The sequence below is a fragment of the Indicator indicator genome, chromosome 15 (assembly GCF_027791375.1).
Source record: "Indicator indicator isolate 239-I01 chromosome 15, UM_Iind_1.1, whole genome shotgun sequence".
Lineage (NCBI taxonomy): Eukaryota > Metazoa > Chordata > Aves > Piciformes > Indicatoridae > Indicator > Indicator indicator.
Window position 1 is genome coordinate 22,506,587 of NC_072024.1, and position 20,030 is coordinate 22,526,616.

Genomic DNA, 20,030 nt, shown 5'->3' on the forward strand with positions numbered 1-20,030 from the left:
ACAAAACTGAAGTTATTGCAGATAGCATCCTGTTGGAAGAGACCTCCAAGCTCATCCAGTCCAACCTTCGACCCAGCACTGAAGGGTCAGCACTAAACCATGTCCCTAAGCACCAGCTCCACAGGCTGCTCAAACACCCCCAGGGATGGTGACTCCAGCACTGCCCTGGGCAGAACATTCCAATGTTTGAGAACCCCCTCTGTGCAGAAATACTTCCTAGCATCCAACCTGAACCTCCCCTGGGGCAGCTGGGAACCATTTCCTCTGGTCCTGTCACTTGTCACCAAGGAGAAGAAGCTGGCCCTTCCTCACTCCAACCTCCCCCTTCAGGGAGCTGTAGAGAGCAATGAGGTCTCCTTCAGCCTCCTCTTCTCCAGCCTGAACACCCCCAGCTCCCTCAGCCCCTCCTCTATCCCAGGGGCTCCAGGCTCCCCCTTGGACTGTGGATGTTCTAATCTTGACCCAGGCTTTGCAATTCAAATGCACTTTTGGTTGAGATTTGAATCAAGTTATTGAGGTGAGACTTTATTGCTTTTAACTTAGACTCACCTCTGAACTACGGCATCTTCTGCCATGTATTTAATGAGAAAGATCTTTCTAGATCATGGTTTCTAATCCACTTCTGGTTTTAACCCAAATTAATCTTTTAAAAATGGAAAAGCTGTAGAATCACAGAATGGTTTGGGTTGGAAAGGACCTTAGAGATCATCTAGTTCTACCTTGCTGCCATGGGAAGGGACAACCTGGCCTTGAACACCTCTAGGGAAGGGGCATCCACAACCTCCCCGGGCAACCTGTTCCAGTGTCTCACCACCCTCACTGGAAAGGATTTCTTCCTCATCTCCAGTCTCAATCTCCCCCTTTCCAGCTCAAAGCCATAGCCCCTCATCCTAGCACTACAAGGCCCTTGCCAAAAGGTACTGGAAGGCTGCTCAAAGGTCTTCCCTGAGCTTTCTCTTCTCCAGGCTGAACAGCCCCAGCTCTCCCAGCCTGTCCCCATAAGAGAGGTCCTCCAGCCCTCTGATCATCTTTGTGGCTTCCTCTGGACCCACTCCAGCAGCTCCATGTCCCTCTTATGATGGGAGCACCAGAGCTGGAGGCAGTGCTGCAGGTGGGGTCTCAGCAGAGCAGAGGGGCAGAATCCCCTCCCTGTGCTGCTGCTCTCCCTGCTCTGGATGCAGCTCAGCACACTGCTGCCTGCTGGGCTGCCAGGGACCACTGCTGGCTCATGAGGAGTTTGTCACCAGCTGACACCCCCAAGTCCTTCTCGTCAAGACTGCTCTCAAGCCACTCCTTACCCAGCTTGCATTTGTGCTTGGGATTGCCCTGACCCAGGTGTATAATGCATATCACCCACCAAGTAGATGAACAGTGCTGGCAGGAAGCACTTGTTTAATTGAGGGGGGAAAAGAAGCCCTTTAAACTTAAGGATACACAACCTAAGCCACACAACCTGTTTTACACCTGTTCCATAGCACTCACCTCTGACCTGGCACTTTGTATATTATTTTTTGGGTCAGACCATGCTTTTATAGTTTCATTTACAAAGTGATGGCAAAAAAAAATTCAGCATTTTGGGAAGAAAGCAGCTTATGTTTGCAGGGGCCCAGGAGGATTCTTGTCTTCCAAAAATCACTTCATTTTAAGCTTGTGGTGACAGCACAAACATTCAAAAGCTTTGGTTTGCTTAACTTCACCCAAAATAATAACCACCTGAAAGTGCCCCTGGGGCTCTGCATGCTGCATTGATGGATCATTCCTAAGGCTGCTTTTAACAACCATGCAGTGTGTGGTTTTCTCTCTCCTCCCAGCTCTCATTCATCTCACCTATTGTGAGCTGCTAGACCCTTCTCTCTCCAACACAGAATTCAAATTGGTCACTCTTGGTGCCAGTATTAAACCTGTATTTGGAAGCAATACTCTGACCCTTCCTGAAGCCTGCCTGCTGATAGCTCAGATGTTCATTACACTGCTCATCCTACTAATCCCTTTCCTTGTGACCAGAGGTAAACACCCACGTTCACAGTTCGCTTTATGCAGGCAGGACCCTTCCAGGCTGTTGTTTTAGCTGCAAAAGGAAGGGCTCTGTCTTCCCACCGTGTCTCTTTGAGTACCAGCCTCTGCCATAATGAAATCAGGGCAACCAACAGCTGAGTGCTGCCCATTGCCTTCAGAGGGGCCCCTTTTTTACTGCTCCCCACAGCCTCCCGCTTTGTTGTGTACAGACTGTGCAGTTCCATCATTCATTCTGACTGTTTGATTTAAGCTTCCATTCCCTGGGTCAAAAAGAAAAAAAAGGGAGGAAGGATGAAAGGAGGTGACACTTTGACAGCTCCTTTTTCACGGTAATGAGCAGAACTGCTCCTGTTCCCTGGGCCCTTTTCTTTCTTTAGAGAGCCACATGAAGGGAAGCAATCCTGGGTCCAGCTCTGCCTTCCAGGGACTGACTAGATAAACTGGGGGGGCTCAGGATGCTTTGTGTGGGCTCTGTGGTGGCTCTCTTTGTAGAGGTTATTTTCTGTTTGTTTCCTCTGCAGAATGGCAGGTAAATGCAGAGTAGCAGAATGCAAGTTTCAGTCTGAGACCATGAGGCAGCAAAGCTTCAATTACTTCCCGGTGCCTCCTGTGCCGTGCGTTAGGCTCACTCACAAAACACAGCTCCATTAATTCAGCTACTCCAGGGGAGCCTGCCACAGAAAAGCTCACTTGGCTTGGAAGAGGAAGAAATAATTGCTGCTTTTCCAGCACTAACAATCTTCTGTTCCAAACCCCCCATCATTTAATACAGAGGCAATTTAGGTCACAAGGAGCCTGTATCCTAACTAGAATAATAGATTTGCTTGATGCCAGACAGTGCTGTTTGAAGGAGCAGAGCCTGAACTGATAAGGCTGGAGAAGTGCAATTTAAGTATAAATGACTGTTAGTACTGCCAAGCCTTAGGGATTGATACTTTCTCTGATTTATCTCAAGCACAGATCTAAACCCTTCAAAACTCTGGATTTTAGATCTTTAATCAGGATCATCTGATGCAAATTCAGAGCTTAGATCATTCATATACTACACATTACCTACCTCCACTGCTTTAAATTTACTTCCTTCTAAAAGTCCCCTATTTTAAAATGCATTGGAAGCATCACTTGGAAACTGCAAATAAGGATGGACAAACAAAACCCCAAACCATTTGGAAACTGTCAGTAAGGATGAACAAACAAAACCCCAAACCATTTGGAAACTGTAAATAAGGCAGAACAAAAAAATCCCAAACCAAAGAGAGCAAAGCAGGAGCAAAGGCAAGACTGATAGCACAAGACCAGACCCAGTGTACAATTCTGCTGTACAGAGATTAATCACCACTTCTCTGAAAGGTACCAACCTCCTGGCTACACTGAAAGGCCTTTCACTCAAAGGCAATGCATTTACCGAGCAAGATCCTGCCAGCAGTGGTAATATTTGACAGCTAGAAGAGTTCTCCTTCTGCAGAACCAGTCACACCACAGCCACAGCAGGACAGAGATCAAGTCCTTCTGACAACATAAGCTAGGAGCACTCTTATTTTTGGTTTTCCTTTTCCTCTGCTAAAGGAGTAGTCCCTGGGGACTGAGGAAAGCAGTGGAAATCAAGCTGAGCTATCTACTTTCATTAATGGAAACAAATCTTTCAGACAAACTTTTGATTATAGCAGTTCAAATATTTTCTTTTTTTTCTTTCTTTCTTTTTTGTTTGGCTGAATTAGGAATCTGAGGGAAAAGTGGTTTGCATCTAAAGAAATTGCATCTTCAACATGAAACATTTTGGTTTCATTTCTTTTTTATGTCTTAAGGTCACAGAATCACAGAATGCTTTGAGTTGGAAGGGATCTTAAAGATCATCTAGTTCCAAGCCCCCTGCCATGGGGCTTGGAACCTCCTACTAGACCAGGTTGCTCAAGGTCCCATCCAACCTGGCATCCAACACTTCCAGGCTTGGAGCCTCCACAGCTTCTCTGGGCAACCTGTTCCAGTGCCTCACCACCCTCCTGGGAAAGAATTGTTCTCCTAATGTCTGATCTAAATCCAGCTTTTTCCAGTTTGAAGCAATCACCCATTGTCCTGTCACTCCATGCCTCTGTAAAAAGTTCCTCCCCAGCTCTCCTTCAAATCCTGGAAGGCTGAACTAGAGTGTCCCTGGAGCCTTCTTTTCTCCAGTATTTTGAAATTTGATGTAGTTCCACTGATTTAATGACATTCAGATAGAAGAAATCAAAACACTCCAGCAGGAAAATGTCCACATAAGAGACCAAATTTTGTCTGCTTTTATTTTTGTCTAAGTGAATTCTTGCCTGATGTAACCTCAATAATCAGCCAGTTTAAGGTGTTTCCAAACTGTATTTCTGCAGGCTGTGTACTTTGCCTGTGTCTAAATTAAATCAGAGCAGATACTGCAAGTGATCCATCTGCTTACCTCACCCATGCAGATCTGTCAGGCCACCGAATCAACCTACTATGAAGAGCCTCCTTGATGTCTCTTCATAGAATTGGTTAGGTTGAAAAAGATCTTTCAGATCATTTAGTCCAACTGGTTACCCAACACTGCCAGGTCACCACTTAACCATGTCCCTCAGCACCACATCTACACAGCTTTGAAACCCCTCCAGGGATGGCGACTCCACCACTGCCCTGGGCAGCCTGGGCAGGGCTTGAAAACCCCTTTGGGGGAGAAAGTGCTCCTCATGTCCAACCTAATCCTTCCCTGCTTCAACCTGAGTCCATGTCCTGTCACTTGTTCACAGGATCACAGATCACAGGAGGTCAGGGGTTGGAAGGGACCTCTGCAGATCTTCAAGTCCAACCCCCCTGCCAGAGCAGGACCAGAGAATCCAGCACAGGACACAAAGGAACACATCCAGATGGGTCTTGAAAGTCTCCAGAGAAGGAGACTCCACAAACTCTCTGGGCAGCCTGTTCCAGTGCTCTGGGACCCTCCCAGTCAAGAAGTTCCTCCTCATGTTGAGGTGGAACCTCCTGTGCTGGAGTTTCCATCCATTGCCCCTTGTCCTATCACAGGATGCAACTGAGCAGAGCCTGTCCCCTGCCTCTTGATCCCCAGCCCTCAGATACTTAGAAACATTTATTAAATCCCCTCAATCTTCTCCTCTCCAGACTCAACAGCCCCAGGGCTCTCAGCCTCTCCTCCCCAGGCAGTGCTGCAGTCCCTTCAGCATCCTTGGAGCCCTCCCTTGGACTCTCCCCAGCAGATCCCTGTCCCTCTTGAACTGGGGAGCCCAGCCCTGGATGCAATATTCCAGGTGTGGCCTCACCAGGTGGGGCAGAGTAGAGGGGGAAGAGAACCTCCCTGGATCTGCTGGCCACACTCCTCTGAATGCAGCTCAGGATCCCATTAGGGATCTTCTTGGCCACAAGGGCACATTGTTACTTGGGAGAAGACACCAACCCCACAGCAGAAAGCATCTTTGAGATCTGTAATTTCAAAGGCTGTGCCTGTGATGTGCAGGGTAAAGTCTCTGGGGTTAATTGCACAGAGCTGGAGGCTGTGCTGTGCAGCTCAGCTGTAGGCTCAGGAGGCTGGGCACTGATGCTACCCTTGGCTCTACTCTGGGCTCACTGGCAGTCAACGCTTTGATGCCCCACAGAATCCAGGGGCACCCCCAGTTGTGTTTATACTGTTGGAAATGCCACCTTTGGATGTTTGCTGACACAGAACCCAGTAGCATGATCTACTTTTCATAAGCACTGGCTTGGCTTGGCTTTGCTTGGGTAATTTTCTGCTAAGCAGAATGCTACACAGAGCGCTACCAGCTCCAGGAGTGTGAAAACAGTCCCAGCTCAGCTTCAACCCAACAACCTTCTGCTTTGAAATGGGCTGAGCTCACCATGTGCAGTTCCAGACTCTTTATGTTATGTCAACTAATGCCAAGGGCTTGGGACAGGGTCAAGCAGAGAGAATAAAAGCAGAGCAGATGTGCTGTGAATGGCAGTTTTCAGCATTATGATTAATGTGACACCATGAACCTCCCCTGAAACCTTCTGCTGTGAAAAGAGGCTCTTCACAAAACAAAGCACAGGGCTCCATTTTGTTCTGGAGATTCACTGAAAGGTTTGGGGGTTCTTCCCCTGCAATCTGATTCCTAACAGTTGGCTCCTCTTCTCTTGCAACGGATGGTGGGTGATGTGGTGGCAATTAGCACTCCAGGCTCAGGCACCCTTCAGAGAACATTTTCTTTCCACAAGCACAGAGGCACTGTGACACACAGTCAATCACAGCCCCTACAGCTTATTTTTCAAGTGGGTTTAAGGAGGTTGCTGTGAAGGCTGAAGTCACTTGTTCCACCTCCCTGGGCAACCTGTTCCAGTGTTCCACCACCCTCATGGTGCAAGCCTCACCTTGAATATCTTCAGGGATGGGGCCCCAACCACCTCCCTGGGCAACCTGTTCCAGTGTTCCACCACCCTCATGGTGCAGAACTTGTTCCTCACATCCAATCTCAATCTGCTCTGCCCTAGTTTGAAGCCATTGTCCCTGGTCCTGTCGCTGCAGGTCTTTGCAAACAGTCTCTCTCCATCCCTCTTGTAGCCCCCTTAGGGTACTGGAAGGTCACTATTAGTCTCCCCAGGAGTCTTTTCTCTCTCTCTTCTCCTTCTCTTGCCTGCTCTCTGTTGAGGATGGGGTTCAAGAATGTAGTTTGGTGGTGGGTAACATTACAGCCAGTTCCCAGTGAAGTCATGGATTGAACTAATTCTACTTTGTAGATGGTTTTTTCTCCTTTTTCTTCCACAGAGGAGCTTTTTGAGCCATGAAGTTACTGATGCAGCAGCCTGGTTGCCTGTGCATCGATTATCAGGCTGGATTAATTCCTCTCCCTGGATGGCTAATCCTGAAAGACAGCTGCTTGAAGCAAGCTGCTGAAACACAACATATTTCTTGCAAATCAAAGGGCATGTTTGAGTGGGCTGGTCCCTCCAGCACTGCCAGATTTCATTATTCCATTTTTTTTTCATTTCTTTATCTTTTTTTTCTGGTGCTCAAATTCAAAAAAGCTCCCTGTTGTGTTTTGTATTTTGTTTTGGTTTGGTTTTTTAACTATAACAAACACAAAATTCCCTTGAACTTTACTAGGGTGACTTCACTCATCTTTGTCATATCATTGTCAGCTTTGGGTTGCATTCAAGGCCTCCTCCCCTGCAGATCATTAATTCTTCCATATTCTGAGAGCAGATTGTTTTAGCAGAACAAATTAGTTTAATTTGTTTGGAAACTTGGGATTGTCAGCATCTGTCTTTTGTATCCTGAAGCATAATGAGGAGCTAAGAGTAAATAATTGCTTTGGAAAGGACCTCTGGAGATCATCCAGTCCAACCTCTCTGCTAAAGCAGGACAACAGCAGCTTGCCCAGGACCACAACAGCCAGGGGGAGTTTGGAATTTCTCCAGAGAAGGAGACTGCACAACCTCTCTGGGCAGCCTGATACCCTCAAGCTTCTCCTTATATTTAGGTGGAACCTCCTGTGTTGCAGTTTGTGCCTGTTGCCCCTTGTCTTCTGACTGGGCAACCCCCAAAAAAAGCCTGGCCCTGTCCTCTTGGTCCCCACTCTTTAGCTACCATAGAATCATAGAATGCACTGGGTTGGAAGGGACCTCTAGAGGTCATCTAGTCCCTTTGCAGTCAGCAGGGACATCCCCAACTCGATCAAGTTGCTCAAAGCCCCATCAAGCTTAACCTTGAATGTCTCCAGGGATGAGGCCTCCACCACCTCCCTGGGCAACCTGTTCCAGTGTTCCACCACCCTCATAGTGAAGAACTTCCTCCTGATGTCCAACCTAAATCTACCCTGCTCTAGTTTAAAACCACTGCCCTTCTCCTAGTGCTACAGGCCCTTCTAAACAGTCCCTCCCCAGCTTTCTTGTAGGCCCCCTTTAGGTATTGGAAGGCTGCTCTAAGGTCTCCCCAGAGTCTTCTCTTCTCCAGGCTGAACAGCCTCAACCCTCCCAGCCTGGCTGCACAGCAGAGGTGCTCCAGCCCTCTGGTCATCTTTGTGGCCCTCCTCTGGAACCACTCCAGCAGGTCTGTGTCCTTCCTGTGTTGAGAGCCCCATAGCTGGGCACAGTACTCCAGCTGAGCTCTCACCAGAGCAGAGTGGCACAATCACCTCTCTGGATCTGCTGGCCATGCTGCTTTTGATACAGCCCAGGACGCCATTGGCCTTCAGGGCTGCAAGTGCACATTGTTGGTTCAGCTTCTCATCCACCAGCACCCCCAAGTCCTTTTCTTCAGGGCTGCTCTCTGTCACATCATCCCCCAGCCTGGATTGATAATGAGGATTGTCCCAACCCGGGTGCAGGACCTTGCACTTGGCCTTGCTGAACCTCATGACGTTCACTTGGCACACTTCTTCTAGTGACAAGCATTGATAAGAAGCCCTTCAGAACTCCCCTCTCCTCCTTTAGGTGAATTGAGAGCAGACCTGACCTGTGCTAAACCCACCTGAGATATGGTTGCTTGACTTGGTTTGATTTTTATCTCTGGAGGGGCTCAGTGGGGCTGTTGAGTACTCTAGAGTGTGCTGAAGTGCTTGGCTGAAGGACTTGTCAGCACTCTGGTCCTCTCAGGATCTCACCTCTGGTGTTTTTACTACAGGTTTTTGTTGATAGATCCAAGGAGGAAAGTTTAGAAGCTCCAAATTTAAGTCACAGGTTACACTCTGAGGTTATGTATTATTACTGCTTTGTTTTACAAACCTGACCTGATGAAAAGAACATTTTAAAAACACTCCTGGCTCTCCAAAGCATCTAGGAGGGAGATCTGGCCAACTTCCAGGCAGTGAAAGATTTATCACCTAATTATGTTCTTGTTACTCCTGTAAGCAAAGGAATGCTGCTAATGAACTCAAGGGATCTGATCACAGCACTGTACCAACAGAGCTCAGCACAGTGAGACCTCTTAGGTGTGAAAATGGGGAGTGTCCTGGCAAGGATCCTTTCCTGCAGGTGCTCTTTTGCATGAAAGTGGTTACACACTGGTCAGGTTTGCTTAAGAAACCAAGTGTGTAACTGTGTGGGCAGCACAGAACAGTCCTGCCTCCCCAGTAAGCTTCATAATGAACTCTATCACTTTGTGACAGGATGCTACTGGCTCTGAGCTTACAGATGTGGTTTTCTTGGTAATAATCATTCTCTGTAGGCAGCTCTCCTAGACTGGTGTTAGTTGGCTTTTAGGTCAAGACAGATGCACAAATCCCAGTCTTGTCAAGCTGGTAACTCCACTCCCAGAATAACCCCAAGTTTGCTGTGTTTGTATCTGCCTACAGCAGGATCTGAAGGGTAAGGATCAGTCAGATGGATGATACCCAGGTCAGTGCAATTCTAAGGTCTCTATAGTGAGCATGACAGCAATACATGGCAGCAATGTCCTACCACCAGCAACCTAGACCCATGAGGCAGGAGGCACCTGGGAAGCCTTTATGACAGCAAGCAACATACTGCTGATACCTACAAGAGGAAAGTGCTGTACAGGAGTTCACCCAAGGAACCCAGAGGGTTCAAACTGAAGGCAGTTTTGAGTTAGGACTGGTTCTTGCAATGACAGCAAGAAAGAGGATTAGTTGTGGGAGGCATGCTTGGGTCACAACACCCCCCCATGAACACTCCAGGCTTGGGGCAGAATGGCTGGCAAGTTGCCTGGCAGAAAAGGACCCAGGGGTGCCGGCTGACAGCCAGCTGAAGTGGCCAAGAAAGCCACCAGCATCCTGGCCTGGGTCAGCAATGGTGTGGCCAGCAGGACCAGGACAGGGCTCGTGCTCCTGTAATTAGAAATGGTGAGGCCTCACCTCTCACACTGGGGTCAGTTTTAAGCCCTCAGTCCAAGAAGGACATTGAGGTGATGCAGAGGGTCCAGAAAAGGGCAGCGAAGCTGGTGAAGGGTCTGGAGAATAGGGCTGGTGAGGAGTGGCTGAGGGAAGAGGGATTGTTTAATTTGCAGAATAGGAGGCTGAGGGAAGAGGGATTGTTTAATCTGGAGAAGAGGAGGCTGAGGGTAGACCTCATTGCTCTCTACAACTCCCTTAAAGGAGGTTGGAGCCAGGTTGCAGTTGGTCTCTTCTCTCTAGGATCAGGTGATAGAATGAGAGGAAATGGTCTGAAATTGTGCCAGGGAGGTTTAGGTTGGAGATTAGAAACAATTTCTTTGCTGCAAGTGGTCAGGCATTGGAACAGGCTGCCCAGGGAGGTAGTGGAGTCACCATCCCTGGAGGTGTTCAGAAACCATGTGGCCATGGCACTTGGGGACATAGTTTGATGGCCACGGTGGTGCTGGGTTGATGGCTGGACTGTATGATCAGGTCTTTTCTAAACTAAATAATTCTATGCTTTCCTTGACAGGGAGTCCAATCTCATGAAATGATCTGAAAGGGGTGGGGGAGTATTTTTTTCCTTTATTTTTATCGATGGCATTAATGTTTGATCTTTGCTGGCATTCAGAAAAGATAGGTTGCATCACCTCGAAAGCTTGGCCACTGAAAGTTGTCCATTTTCTTGGAGAAAGGCTACAAAGCCAGGGAGGTGTGATGGAAGTCCGTCAGAGCAGCCAGCTGAGGGAGGGAGATGCATGGCTGCCACTGGAGGGGTCCATCACATTGCTGACTCGATTTTCAGGCACTAATCCAAGGGACAGTGGCTGCAGAAAGAGTGAGGGCCATCCTTCTGGGGGCTAGCATGATTCAGATTGCACACAGAAGGGCAAGAGGAGACAGCTTTAAAAGGCAGCTGCATGTGTCAGAGACTGTGTGAGATGACAAAGCTCAGACTGTCTGTTCCTATGGCAGGGTTTGCACCACAGTGTGACCTCTGTGTCCCCAGGCAGGTGGGTGTGATGGGGGCTGTAAGGGCTGGCTACAGCAAGCTGAACAAACGGTGCCTCCAAGGAGCTGTGGGAGGAAGCCTGGGACACGGCGAAAGCACTTCCCCCCCGTGAAGGGGCAGGGTCCCTGTGTGTGGCATGGCTATTGTGCTCACAGATTTGCCCCTCACAGAGCAAATAAAGCAAGCCTGATGAAAAGGAGGATTTAGTGAGAAACCAGGGCAAGTCTCCAGGAGCAAAGGCTGTGTAAGGAAGAGCCCGGCGCTGAATTCTCTGGCTACAGCTCCGACGTCAGAACCAGCACACAAGTACAAGCTTCCCTGTGGATCAATGCACTTCCATTAATTTACATGGATCTGGAGTAAAGGGTTTACTGTCATTATGGGAAACAAGTATTATTAATGGTAAAAGGAACTGAAGGACTCTTGTTGCATTTGAAATCAAACCTGCCCTTCCAGAGAAAGAGATGCTTGACATTTCCTTCAGTGGCAACTTCAGGGAATTAAATTGCTCAGGGTACTTCTCTTTACCACATACAGCTCTACCTCCCATTATCCTTTTCTGCCTCCTGAGGAGCAGCTGAGGGGAGTGGGGTTGTTCAGCCTGGAGAAAAAGAGGTTGAGGAGAGACCTTCTGGCTCTTTACGACTCTCTGCATTCCCTGTATAAAGGATAGATATAAATGCTGATGGATAATTAAGTAATTTGGGAGACAGACCATGTGTATGGGGACGCAGTTTTGGTATTTTATGAGCCCTTCCTCTGACCTCTGTAATTACTGTGAGGCTGGCTAACACAGCAGCAGAAACCCTCTGTGAACATCTCCATTATGAAGCTCATTTCCATTCTAAATGATCTTCCCTTTAATTTGTTACACTGGGACCAAAAAAAGGTTGTTCAATTCGGTGTTGCCTTCCAATTCTATTAAAGAGAAAAAGAATCTCCAAACTTTATGAAGCATTCACTTTCTAAGCCACCTACGACGTAGCATAGAAGAGCCAGCTTATATTTGGCAAGAACAATGCATGTCAAACCAACCTAATGTCCTTTTCTGACAGGGAAAATGGCTGAATGGCTCAAAAGAAGCAGTAGATGTGACAATTTTAGTGGACATATCAATCATAGGACTGGTGGACAAGTTATCCACAGGACAGCAATGTGCCCTTGGGGCCAAGAAGGCCAATGGAATCCTGGGGTGCATTCAGAAGAGTGTGGTCAGCAAATCCAGGGAGGTTCTCCTCCCCCTCTACTCTGCCCCACCTGATGAGACCCCACCTGGAATAGTGCATCTAGTTATGGGCTCCCCAGTTCAAGAGGGACAGGAATCAGCTGGGGAGAGTCCAAGGGAGGGCTCCAAGGATGCTGAAGGGACTGGAGCACTGCCTGGGGAGGAGAGGCTGAGAGACCTGGGGCTGTTGAGACTGGAGAGGAGAAGATTGAGAGGGATCTGATCAATGTCTATCAAGATCTGAGGGCTGGGGGCCAAGAGGCAGGGGACAGCCTCTGCTCACTTGCACCCTGTGATAGGACAAGGGGCAGAGGATGTAAACTACAGCACAGGAAGTTCCACCTCAACATGAGGAGGAACTTCTTGACTGTGAGGGTCCCAGAGCCCTGGAACAGGCTGCCCAGAGAGGTTGTGGAGTCTCCTCCTCTGGAGCCTTTCCAGCCCTATCTGGATGTGTTCCTGTGTGACCTGTGCTGGATTCTATGGTCCTGCCCTTGCAGGGAGGGTTGGACAGGAAGATCTGCAGAGGTCCCTTCCAACCCCTAACCTCCTGTGGTCCTGTGATCCTGTGAGTGTATTAGAACACACAGATAGTGTCACCTTGACCTGGAACAAACGCTACCAAAAGGGAAGGAGTTCAGGGAATAGCTAACAGGTGATTCTCTGTGAGCAGAAAGAGTTTCTGCTCCCTGTAGAGGAACAGTGAGCAAGTGAAGTGAGTGGGACAAGCTGTGATGCCAATGGTTCTGTGCTGCTTAACTTACCTCTCTCATAGATCATAGAGTTGTTTTGGTTGGAAAAGACCTTGAGGATCATCAAGTTCAACCATTCTCTAACTCTACCAAGGCTGGAGCTAAACCATGGTCCTCAGCACCACATCTCTCTGTCTTCTAAACACTGCCAGGGATGGGAATTCAACCACCTCATTGGGCAGCCTGCTCCAGGGTTTGAAAACCTTTTCTGGGAAGAAATTTCTTCTAATATCCAACCTGGGGCAACTGGAGGCCACTTCCTCTTGTCCTACCACTTGGAAGAAGAGACCAACAACTACCTCACTCCAACCTCCTACCAGGGAGCTGTAGAGGACAAGATCTCCCCTCAGCCTTCTTTTGTCCAGGCTGAACATCCCCTATTCCCTCAGCTGCTCCTCACAAGACCTGTCCTCCAGACCCTTCACCATTTCCTGCCAGACTGTGGAATACCTGGAATGATGGCATTCCAGGTCCTGCAGTACTGTGGAATATGACCACAGGCATGCAAGTCACAATCATCATTAAGGAGCTCTGCTCTTCAGCTGTGTAAGTCTAGAGCTGTATGCCATGGGCAGGGAGATGGAAGTGCTTTAGGGCTTCCATAAACTCAAGCCCCATAAAAGGTCTGACATGTGGAAGCTGGCCTGGTCATGTGCTAAAATGTGCCAGAGGCCTTAAAAAGGGCTGTGGTTTCCAAATGGTCAGCCTAGCACCATTCCTGAAGTTTGCACTCACTTCAAAGGAGCCTGCAATTGGAAATATTACAGAAGAAAATTACCCAACAATGAACATTTCATTTACATCTCTAAACTCACGTCATTTGTTTTGATGTGACCCATAGATGTTCCTGCTCTGCAAGGCTCTGCTGACACTTCTAATTGTCTTTAACTACTTTGTCTCTACCTGTTAAAAGGAGACTTTTTATCCTGCTTTGGCAAAGCAGCTCTGCAGGCCAAGAATTCATCTTAAATCCTTGGTGCTCCTGTGAGGGAGAACTTTACAGACTTGATCACACTAACAGTGCTGGAAGGTGTCCAGAGAAGGGTCAGGAGGATGATCAGAGGGTTGGAGCTGCTCTGCTATGAGGACAGGCTGAGAGAGTTGGGGCTGTTCAATCTGGAGAAGAGAAGGCTCTGAGGAGACCTCCTTGTGGCCTTGCAGTATCTGAAGGGGGCTACAAGAAAGCTGGGGAGGAACTTTTTAGTGTGCCAGGGAGTGACAGGACTGGGGGAATGGAACAAAACTAGAAATGGGGAGATTCAGATTGGATGTTAGGAAGAAATTCTTCCTCATAAGGGTGGTGAGAGACTGGAATAAGGTACCCAGGGAGGTGGTGGAAGCCTCATCCCTGGAGGTGTTTAAGGCCAAGCTGGATGTGGCTGTGAGCAACCTGCTGTAGTGTGAGGTGTCCCTGCCCATGGCAGGGGGGTGGAACTGGCTGAGCCTTGAGATCCCTTCCAACCCTGACAATTGTATGATTCTATGTCTCTTAGCACCAAGAGCTGTAGTATTCCTCCAGAGAGCCCTGTAAATGACAGTCATCTGGGACATTATGTGCCCACACAGTGTTTACAACACCCTATAGATGTTTAAATGAATGCTTTTATCTTCTGTCACCACAGAGGGATTAACATACACAATGCCTGCAGAAAGACACTGGAGAAAATGATTATTTTTAGTGTTTCCTCACTTCATGAGCAGCACAATAGCTACCATGCTACAAATAACTCACTATGACTTCTTCTCATAAGCAAACAGAGGAAGTGTAAGTTTAGGAAGAGACAAGGAGCTCAGAATAGACAATGTATTAAAATAGTGAATTTAGTAGGGTTAGGAAAAATACATAAATATTAGCTTTGCTTTGGGGCAGTAAAAAATATAAACAAGGTTTTATTCCAGAGGTTGATTTGAAGCTCAGGCAGAAATGTTGGATGATGTAATTTTTTTGTTTGAGCCTCCCACTGTGTCATTGTGTGGCTTTAGGAAAGTGTTTTAAGTTTGCTCAGCTGGAGTGTTAGAGACCCTGTCTGTGAGGAAGAAACAAAGTCACAGCAGAGTTGAAATCTGCTGGCCACAAGTTGGCCTTGGCTGGTTTTCTTATGCCAAGAATGCCAACAGCATCCTGGTTTGTATCAGCAATAGTGTGGCCAGCAGGACCAGGAGAGTGGCTGTCCTTGTACACAGCACTGGTGAGGCCACACCTTGACTACTGGGTTCAGTTTTGGGCCCCTCAAGGACACTGAGGTCCTACAACAGGTCCAGAGAAGAGCCAAGTATCACAAAGAGGGCAAACACTGGAGAGGCAAATATCAGTCTGGATTTCAATCGTTCTGTTAAACAGGCAGATAAGATGTTGACAAAGTTGAGAAAAGAAGGGCTGGAGAAGGAGGAGAACAGCACAGCAAACATGGCCAGGGACTCCACAAGAGCTCTGCCTGTGGTGAGAAGACAGGCAAACAGAACAGCCTGCAGCACACATTCACAGTGCTGCTAAAGAACCATCTCTTGTCACTGAAAACACTGAACTTGGCTCTTTTGGATGTCTGAAGATGAGCCAGCAGTGTGCTCAGGTGCCAAGAAGGCCAACAGCATCCTGGCCTGGATCAGCAATGGTGTGACAAGCAGGACTGGGACACTGATTGTCCCCTTGCACTCAGCACTGGTGAGAACACACCTTGAGCACTTGGTTCACTTTTGGGCACCTCACTCCAAGAAGGACGTCAAGGTGCTGGAGATTCTCCAGAGAAGGATGATGCTGGTGAAGGGTTTGGAGAACAGCACTGGTGAGGAGCAGATGAGGCAACTGGAGATGCTTAGCCTAGAGAAGAGAAGGCTGAGGGAAGACCTCATTGCTCTCTACAGCTCCCTGAAGGGAAGCTGGAGTGAGGTGGGAGTTGGTTTCTTCATGCAAGTAGTAAGTGATAGAACAAGAAGCAATCGCCTTAAGATGCACCGGGGAAGGTTCAGGTTGGACATGAGGAACAATATCTTCTCTGGACAGGTTGTCAAGCCCTGGAACAGGCTACCCAGGGCAATGGTGGAGTCACCAGTGCTGGAGGGGTTTCAAAACCATGTAGATGCACTGCTGAGGGACATAGTTTAGTAGTGATCTGGCAGTGCTGGGTTAATGGCTGGACTTGATGATCTGAAAGGTCTCCACCAACCCAAACAATTCTATAAGTCTTTGACTAGTTGGAAGAGCATTCACAGGAAATGGAGCCTCAGCCACCTGACTAGAACTGGCTTTGTACATGTGACAGAACCAGCAGGAAATGCCTGAATTGCTATCAGCTAGCTAAGGTGAAACAGTAAGTGTGATGGCAATGGATTGTCAGCAGTTCCTTCTGAGGCTTCTTCAAGCAGTACTACACTGAGTCCTGTTGCTGTGTGTCTGAAGAGTAACCTCAGCTCTCTGTAGATCAGCATCCTTATTTTGGCTTTCCTTCCACTGCAAGGCACCATTATGTTATGGATCCCTAGCAAGCAAATCAAGACCTTCTTGTAGCCTTCCAGGATCTGAAGGGAGCCTACAGGAAAGCTGGGGAGGGACTTCTTAGGGTATCAGGGAGTGATAGGACTGGGGGGAATGGAACAAAACTAGAAATGGGTAGATTCAGACTGGATGTTAGGAAGAAATTCTTCCCCATGAGGGTGGTGAGACACTGGCAGAGGTTGCCCAGGGAGGTGGCGGAAGCCTCATCCCTGGAGGTTTTTGCAGCCAGGCTGGATGTGGCTGTGAGCAACCTGCTGTAGCGTGAGGTGTCCCTGGGCATGGCAGGGGGGGTGGAACTGGATGAGCCTTGAGGACCCTTCCAACCCTGACAATTCAATGATTCTATGTATTTGGAGATGTTTAGTAAGCCACAACCAGGGATTTTCAACCTGTGTTCCAACACTGTGAGTTTAGAGGCAGTTTTTGACAGGCTCAAACATACCTATAGTGCTGCAGTTCCGACTCCAGCTGCTGAATGTGTGTCTGCAGATGTGGCACCTCGTTGGCTTTCACTTCCAGCTCCTTCACCTTGCCAAGGCTGTTAAGAACAGCATGCCTTGCCTCTTCAACCTTCTTCCTCATCTCTGCTTGTTCCCTCTTCAGGTTACGGTTGCAGTCTTCCAGACTGACCAGAGCTTCCTGAGAGCTCTTCAGCTCTCTTTCCAACTCTTGATTGAACCTGATTGCTTCTTCAATTTGCCCATCTCTGGAGCTCCGGATGAGTTCAACTTCCTTCAGAACACTCTGAAGGCACTTGGGCTGAGAATGGTTGTGGGTTAGCAGTTTCTTACTCCCTATGAAACAGGTCCCCTCTTCCTTATGGCTAGCATGGCTTTTCCGCAGTCCTACCTACAGGAATAGGAACAGAGGGCAGGGAGAAATCAAAATGGTTTAGAATCATAGAATCAACCAGGTTGGAAGAGACCTCCAAGATCCTCCAGTCCAACCTATCCCCCAGCCCTATCCAATCATCCAGACCATGGCACTAAGTGCCTTATCCAGGCTTTTCTTGAACATCTCCAGAGATGGTGACTCCACCATCTCCCTGGGCAGCACATCCCAATGGCAAATCTCTCTCTCTGTGAAGAACTTCCTCCTGATCTCCAGCCTAGACCTCCTCTGGCACAGCTTGAGACTGTGTCCCCTCCTTCTGCTGCTGGGTGCCTGGGAGAAGAGCCCAACCCCCACCTGGCTACAACCTCCCTTCAGGTAGTTGTAGACAGCAATGAGGTCTGCCCTGAGCCTCCTCTTCTCCAGGCTGAACACCCCCAGCTCCCTCAGCCTCTCCTCACAGGGCTGTGCTCCAGACCCCTCCCCAGCTTCGTTGCCCTTCTCTGGACACCTTCCAGTCCCTCAACATCTCTCTTGAACTGAGGAGCCCAGAACTGGACACAGGACTCAAGGTGTGGCCTGAGCAGTGCTGAGCACAGGGCAGAATAACCTCCCTTGTCCTGCTGGCCACACTATCCCTGATCCAGGCCAGGATGCCATTGGCTCTCCTGGCCACCTGGGCACACTGCTGGCTCCTGTTCAGCTGCTGTCACCCAGTACCCCCAGGTCCCTCTTTGTCTGGCTGCTCTCAGCCACTCTGTCCCCAGCCTGTAGCACTGCTTGGGGTTGTTGTGGCCAAAGTGTAGAACCCTGCCCTTAGACTTGTTCAATCTCATCCCATTGGCCTCTGCCCACCCATCCAGCCTGCCAAGGTCCCTCTGCAGGGCCCTCCTACCCTCCAATAGATGCACTCCTGCTCCTAACTTGGTGTCATCTGCAAACTTACTGATGATGGCCTCAATCCCCTCATCCAGATCATCAATAAAGATATTGAACAGGATGTAGCTGGCATTTTAATCAAGACTGAAAATGGCTGGATTGTGGTTTGGTTGGTCTGGGTTTAATGACATATAGTTGATTAGCAACTAATATAACCTGGATGAGGGGAAAGAGTGCACCCTCAGCAAGTTCACTGAGGATACCAAAGTGGGAGGGGTGGCTGACAGTCCCTCACACTGTGCTGCCATCCAGTGAGACCTGGGCAGGCTGAGAGCTGGGCGAAGGAGAACCTCATGAAGTTCAACAAGGACAACTGTAGAGTCCTGCATCTGGGGAGGAATAACAGCAGGCACCAGTACAGACTAGAGGTCATTCTAGTGGAAAGCAGCTCCATTGAAAAAGATCTTGGAGTCCTAGGGGACAGTAAGTTCTCCATGGGAAAGCAAAGTGCCCCTGTGACCAAGAGAGACAATGGTATCCTGGGGTGCATCAAGAAAAGTGTGCCCAGCAGGACTAGAGAGGTTCTGCCCCTCCACTCTACCTTGGTGAGACCAAACCTGGAATACTGTGTCCAGTTCTGGACTCCCCAGCTCAAGAGGGACAGGGATCTGCTGGAGAGAGTCCTACAGACAGCTACAAGGATGATGAAGGGACTTGAACATCTGCCCTATGAAGAGAGACTGAGAGACCTGGGGCTGTTTTGTCTGGAGAAGACAGAGAAGGAATCATATTAATGCTTATAAGCATCTGATGGGTGGGTGCCAAGATGAAGGTTCCAGGCTCTTTTCAGTGACGGCCAGTGACAGGACAAGGAACAATGGGTACAAACTGGGACACAGGAAGTTCCATCTCAGCACGAAGAGAAACCCCTTTGGTGTGAGGGTGCTGGAGCCCTGGAACAAGCTGCCCAGAGAGGTTATGGAATCTACTTCTCTGGAGACTTTCAAGACCCATCAGGATGTGCTCCTGTGTGGCCTGCCCTAGGTGATCTTGCTATGGCAGGGGTGTTGGACTTGAGGTCTCTTCCATCGCCTTACACTCTATTTATTAATCCATTTTAAATAGTTGTTAAATATGTATCTATAAATCTACTTTTTAAACTACTCATTGAAGTGGAACATCAGGTTATTACACAAGTTTCTGTACAGCTTTATGGTCATTACTATGATCTGTCCTCAAAAGGCAAGTGGTATTCTGAAAGTAAACCACTTACATTTTTAAAGTCATGTTCAGTAAAGAGAGCAGTTGGTGGTGTTCTGAGATCTCATCTTTGTCCTTCTGATTCTTTCTGGGTCTTGAACTGGTGAATTTGTGTTTGTTTCTGATGTCTTTCACTTTTGAATTGAAAATGGTCCAAGTGGCTTTCACCTGCCACGGACTGACACTGCACAGATGGATAGCAAGCTAACGCCAAATGGAAGTGTCATGTGTGGAGTGGAGCTCTGTGTGTTGTGTGAGTACTAAACCCAACCTGACCAGACCCACCAGAACAACTGGTGACCTCAGCCTGTCAGCACTTCACCTGTTCCATGCTATTTCATGCCAGAATAGTTTAACTGCTTTAGGTTAGCACGCCCTTCACCTCAGCCAATGCAGCAGAACCAGAAACCAGCCAGAAATCAGCCCCAGAATTAATGGGGCTCTGTGGAGGAGGCAGAGGTTATGCATCAGCCAGTCTGCAGAACCAGCTCCAGATCTGAACTCTCATGACCACACTCTGCAGAAAATACACCTCTCATGTTGCTGAGGCAAAGCTCTTGGGCCTTTATAAGTCATTGTATGTGCCTGTGCAGGTGAGAATCCAAAAGTTACTTTGGAAAAATCCCCACCAGGGTGCATATACACTACAGGCTTGGGGCAGAGAGGCTGGAAAGCAGCCTGTGGAAAAGGATCTGGGGTGCTGGTGGATGGCTGGCTAAACATGAGCCAACCTGTGCCC

General features: G+C 48.5%; 1 protein-coding gene across 1 annotated transcript in view; it reads right to left on the reverse strand.

The window, feature by feature from the left end:
• Nucleotides 1-20,030, reverse strand: part of EFCC1 (EF-hand and coiled-coil domain containing 1) — a 72,395-nt gene that overhangs the window by 50,220 nt on the left and 2,145 nt on the right. Inside the window, exon 2 of the mRNA XM_054387569.1 lies at nucleotides 16,764-17,170. Within this exon, the coding sequence (XP_054243544.1) occupies nucleotides 16,764-17,170 (407 nt within the window). The remainder of the gene's footprint in view (nucleotides 1-16,763; nucleotides 17,171-20,030) is intronic.